This window comes from Rhopalosiphum maidis, chromosome 2 (genome assembly GCF_003676215.2).
Source record: "Rhopalosiphum maidis isolate BTI-1 chromosome 2, ASM367621v3, whole genome shotgun sequence".
NCBI classification, from domain to species: domain Eukaryota; kingdom Metazoa; phylum Arthropoda; class Insecta; order Hemiptera; family Aphididae; genus Rhopalosiphum; species Rhopalosiphum maidis.
The window spans coordinates 23,576,024-23,582,023 of record NC_040878.1 but is presented as its reverse complement, the minus strand read 5'-3'; the positions used below and the strand labels follow the sequence as shown (position 1 = coordinate 23,582,023).

The 6,000-nt window shown below is 32.8% G+C and overlaps 1 protein-coding gene across 3 annotated transcripts in view; it reads right to left on the bottom strand.

Moving 5' to 3' along the window:
- Positions 1 to 282: 282 nt before the first annotated feature.
- Positions 283 to 6,000, bottom strand: part of LOC113553284 (serine/threonine-protein kinase NIM1-like) — a 42,942-nt gene continuing 37,224 nt past the window's right edge. For all 3 annotated transcript variants that reach the window (XM_026956540.1, XM_026956538.1, XM_026956539.1), the window contains exons 7-8: positions 4,230 to 4,469; positions 283 to 1,768 (exon numbers count right to left, since the gene is read on the bottom strand). In XM_026956540.1, coding sequence (XP_026812341.1) covers positions 1,350 to 1,768; positions 4,230 to 4,469 — 659 coding nt within the window. In that variant the 3' untranslated portion in view covers positions 283 to 1,349. The remainder of the gene's footprint in view (positions 1,769 to 4,229; positions 4,470 to 6,000) is intronic.

Here is a 6,000-nt window from a genome sequence, read left to right as displayed (position 1 = left end):
TTGAATAGGTATCAAATTTTTTCAACAGTAGTAATAATAATACTATCAGAAAAGTATATGACGGATACATTTTTATTTCTATTAATGTGAACTGCGCGGTGAGTTTCAATGCATTATTTATATTATTACATGTGGGGTATATGACATAAAAGGCTAAGACACTATAGAAATATCACAGAAAATGTGCATAATACCTATACCTACTACCGTAAACATTAAACGGGTATTGTACCAACGGTATAGGAAAAATTGAAAAAAAAAATAAAATAAAATGCACTCCAGTGTTTTATCAGGTCAATATATTTTTTCAATCGAGGTATATAGAGTATTGTTCAACTCTTATCGGTTGAATATAGACATAGTAAAATGGTCTCGAGTAAATTCGTAATACAATGATAATATCTGGATGTTGTAGACAAAATGTCAGTTTTTTGAAGAACTATAATAATATAATAGGTACACCGTATATGAACTTAAAACTATAATATTATAATAACACGAAATGTTCAGATACATATATCAATGCTTAAGCTTAATAACATAATATATATATATATATAGATTCAAATTCAATAATAATAAAAAAAAACCATTGGTAATATTATTTCACCGTCGAATAATAACAAGTATAATGTCTATATATATATATATATTCATCGAAAACAGTCTGTATAATATATATTAACTAGATTATGTATAGGTACTATAATATTATAACATAATATTTGCTTAATAAACTATGTGTATGATCTCGTATAGTTGTATACACTTATTAGTCTATAACAACACGTCATTTGTTGTACATCTATAACAGTAAAATGCAACACTGACGTGGCCATATTACATGATAATATATTATTAATACGTATTCGTATCAATCTAATGTTATGTATAGGCAATCATTAAGTGTATCGATGGCACTTTGTGTACTTGTGTACATATATTATACATTAATAAAATACTATAAATTTATATAACGAACGAACGCAGGCGTACACTATAGTTACGTATAGTTAATAGGTGGTACAATATTACAAATATTATAAAATATACTCAATAACCACACACTAGACTATTCGATATTTTGCCAATAGTTAGGCATGTCTTAAACTCTGCAGCGTTCTACATAGTAAAAAAATATCGTACAATAATACGTTTCATAATTATATAATAATCGATAGATATTATGTACGAATATATATATGTATATATAAACGTATGGCCGCATTCAATTTCGGCCGGGGGGTGGCGATTGAGTTATAGGAGTGTTTATGTGGGCGTCTCGTGTGTGTGTGTGTGTGTGTGTGTGCTTGTTGGGCTAATAGCGGCAGTGGTCGCTGTTCCGGTGCTCACGTTATGGCACACAACCGGGACTTGGTCTTGGTGGGTTTCCGGCCGGAAGCCGTCTGTGGATGCTGCATGGTCGAGTTCTGATGTTGCATGTGATGCTGCTGACCCATGAGCCTGCGCTGCTGCAATAGCCTGTTGACAACTATCCGGTACGTGGCCACCACGTTACTCCTAGATCCTCTGGAACTGTGTTCCTCGAGCATGGCTTCGGTTATGCCAAGTACTTCTAGTGCCCGTCTAGCATTCGACTCAGTGTCGGTGATTTCAGTTCCAGCCGCCGTCGGGTAAGCGCACCACTGACCGTATACCGAGTTATTGTTAAACCGTATCTGATACGCAGATGCCTCTCGCAGCCAGTCGGACTTGAGCACCTGATCTATGTCGAACCGGTGTTCGGGCGACGTGTTGAGCATGGATTCTGTAAAATATGAAATACATATGCGTATAAGTATATAATAATATATTTTATTATTATAACATGGTCGTTATGTCATAATATGATATAATATATTAGTAACCTGCGTATTAAATAGGGTTCTCCAGATATTTTATCATTACAAAATCAGTATAGAGATTGATTTAACAAATCTGAGAATATTTCCTCAACGGTTTTATAATGCATAATTTTTATGATCAAATGTATATGATAATATACCGAATTTATTTTACCCTCCATTACTAGAAAGTATATGACTAAAATACATAACTGTTTTAAATGTGTTTAAACTCCTAATTAGAAAACAAAGATTTATATTTAATTTTTTTTACTTATTTTTTAGTTTGAGCTTAGGTAAACTGCATTAATATTTCTAAAAAAAATAATTAAAAACAATGTTTATGCTCAGGTGAAATCATTAGAACTCTGGAGATATCATTATTTAGATATATATTGTATATAATATTGTAATTAAACACACGCAGTAAAAAAGTATATGACATATACTGTTTTTAAATTGTCCGTGATGAAATCCAATTTTTTGGGACCATATCCACTCACTATCCCAACTGAGTATGTCTATTGATCTATGATTTATTCACTAGGTGAAAATATATTTTTACCAACTGTTTGGAAATTATACATTAGTTGTACAATAAAATGTCGAGTAAAACGAAATAATTAAAACAACACGATTTTATAAAGAAAATGTAACTTATATACACTAGCTGTTCTCCATACCAGCGGTTATCAAACTTTTTAGTTGAAAAGGGTTGGCCTTGACTAATCCAACCCTTGTGTTCTTCTGCGAATACCACAAGGAACACGATAAAAATGAACTACACTAATTCTCATTAATAACTTATTGTGGCAGTTGTTCTAGGCGCAAGTAATTTATCTATCAATCGATAACGCAGCTTACGATAAACAGATCTAAATAATTGTCTACATAAAACAACTTTTTGTCTTGTCAATTACAATGGAATGCTCATAATTTCTTTTCTTTTTGTTCTAGTATATCATATTGAGCCGTGGTGCTCCTGAAATGAGTTGGCGATGCCCCGAAACGCCGCTAAGCACAGGGTGGTAATCACTACTCTATACATATTATTATATAATATAATATACGATATATATATATATATATATATATATATGACAGAGTTTTTTAAGCCTAAACACTACACTTACAGTCCTTCCATGTAATACACACGAGTATTGATTTGCAAAAAAACAATGCGTATAACTGTGTGCAAATGTGTATACACGAGTGCAGTGTGTTACGCAAACGCATATCATATATACAGAGTGGTTAGTGATTAAACGTATACGACATTATTATAAACGTGCACACGGCTCAGTATTTTTAAGACGGACAACGATGTATCCCGGAACATCGAGTATTGGGTTTAGTAAATCGCCGTGTATAATAATAAATCGTATATTATTGACGCAACATCGTCTGTACACATATGATTACCTACCGCCTATTATATTCTACAGTCTATTGTCTATATTATTGCAAGACGTATTTTTGTGTTTCGTGTTTTTTTTTTTTTATTGTCCGTACACTAATTAGATATGTATAAATGTACAAAAATGTATTATTATAATTTATTATCAATATCGTCCTACAAATGTAATACCGAAATTATCTACGGATTCTAATGCTGTTGTTGTTCTCGTTGTACATAAACGTTAGTGTACCCACTCGTTCAACATTGTCCAGGTCAAAGTACTCTGTTTACACATGTTTTAATGTCTGTGACGTGTTGATGGTTGAAAGTTCGTTTGCGCGGTGAACCGTCTTAATACACGACTAGTTTTTAAATCAAAATCAATATATGCTATTGGTATGAGTGCTGTTATTGTATTATAAATATAAACAAATTACAAAGTTCAGCGTAAATCTGCAGTGCGCGCGCGCACATAATATTATATTGATATGATATTATATATATATGTGTGTGTGGGTGTGTGTAGCTTATGTATAAGAGTGAATATTCTGCGTTACGTATATACTTCGGAAATAATCATATATAATAATTATTATAATTCTATCAAACCTGCAACAGGCGGCTGGTTAACGCGTGATATTTCACGATTATCCTCCACTGACCAACAGAAAACCGACATTTGATTTCGTATAAAGGAAACCAACAAAACCTTTTTTAATTCTTCCCGCAACACGTGTAAAACCGTACGGAATTTCTGCGGGGAGACGCGCGTTTATGCGAATAAAAACTATAAGGTTTTCAACTGAGACCACTACTAAAATAAGTGTACCTATTACACAGTCGTGTATACGAATCGCAGCACAAAATTCATGACGAGACATTTGACTCAGGTGGATAGACGTCCTTCGAAGACGGTTTATATACCATCAATTATTATTACTCATCCGTTATCATATTTATCGTGATTTATAGCCGTATATATGTACCTATGAGTGACTTTAACAGCTGGGACATACACGCGGGCGAGTTCACGTGCCCCGCCAGTATTGACCGCCTCAGCCCGGCCATATTGTCGCCCAGGAATGGCATCGTGGCGGTGGTCATGAAGAACAACAGCACGCCCAGCGACCACACGTCGACGGGACGGCCGACGTAACGCTCGTCCAGGAACAGTTCGGGAGCGGCGTACGGCGGGGACCCGCAGAACGTCTCCAATTTTTCGTCGTCTGTAAAACACAAAAAAACATTTTACCACTTCGCTATACATAGGTTCCCGTCATTATTATAAATAGGTAGGTGGCGATTATGTATCGTTAACGTCAGTAAACGGAATGAATACCTGATCGATAAAATATAAGTAACAATATCAATATTATAGAATAGATGTTAGATATTTAAAAAAAAAACGTAAACTGAAAAAAAAAATGGTGATAAATATGCAGAACGCGTGTTTAAAAGTAATATATAATATATTCCCAACGTTTAAAGTAATGCTATATTTCTATACTATAGGAACGAATTTAATGATTTCGAACATTTTTAATCCTCGTTGAAATAATAATAAGGGCAGTATTTTGTTCGTTATTATGAATTTCGATTCGCCTGAAATGAATCATTAGTTGTAGTTAATATTCATAAAAACGGTTGCGGCTACACGTACTTCACCGAATAGTAATAGGTAAAATATGAAAATTCTTCAATTCTTCGAATCAAATGCTAGTTTAATTTTATCATTTTTCTCCACAACTATAGTTACACGCATAAGCATAAAACAATTATTTATGTTGGAACATCTGATATAACTCGTAGGCGTGCGCACAGGGTCATCAGAAGCAGCATATGCTGCCCCGGACTTTCTTTGGGGCTACCGGGGCTGGCAAATATTAAATAATGGGCTTCGGTAAAATTATATTTCCACAAATGATTTTTTTTTTTCATATTATAAACAATAAATATTAACTATAAGCTTGTGGAAAAGTATACTTTTAGTGACTTAGTATTTTACTGTATACAACTTTTATCCAAAAAAACGAATAACCAATACAATTTTGATTTTGATACCCAATAGTAAAAAGGTAAAACTATGAGCCAAATTAATCTCTTGCTGCCCCTGAAACTGGAGGCTGCACACACTTATGATATAATTATAATTTAAAACCCCAGTCTATACTTTGTAATTAGCTTTGTTGGGATAAAAAAAATGTATACATACAGTAATTGCTATAATGGCTATCAATCATAACGAAGTAAATTCGTTTAAGAAATTAAAACTTTGCCGCTGTTCAATAAAAATGGCTGTGTATAGGTAAAATTATATAATATGTATTAATAATTATCATTATATCATGTTTAACGACACTGAATAATGGTCGTGTGTACGATATGCCACATTATGATATTAACTATGATAAAAATATACTATGTGTATAATATTATGATTATAATAATATTAAAAAGTATTTGTTTGTACACGGCTGATAAAAAATAATTTAATCGACATTCTTCAATTAAAAAGAACATTAATGTATAATATACATGACATCACAGAACTTTTATCGAATTGACTTATATATAATATGTGCGTGTGTGTTATTGCCTTGACATCGTATTTTGGAGATATTGAATCGACGTGAGATAAAACGAAAATAAAACATTTTTATCGTTGGAAATAAAGACAGAACAAAAATCATTACCTGAAATTTAAAAGTCGACTATCGGTTTTCGTCACATTCAACGAATCAGAAATAAACGAGTAGC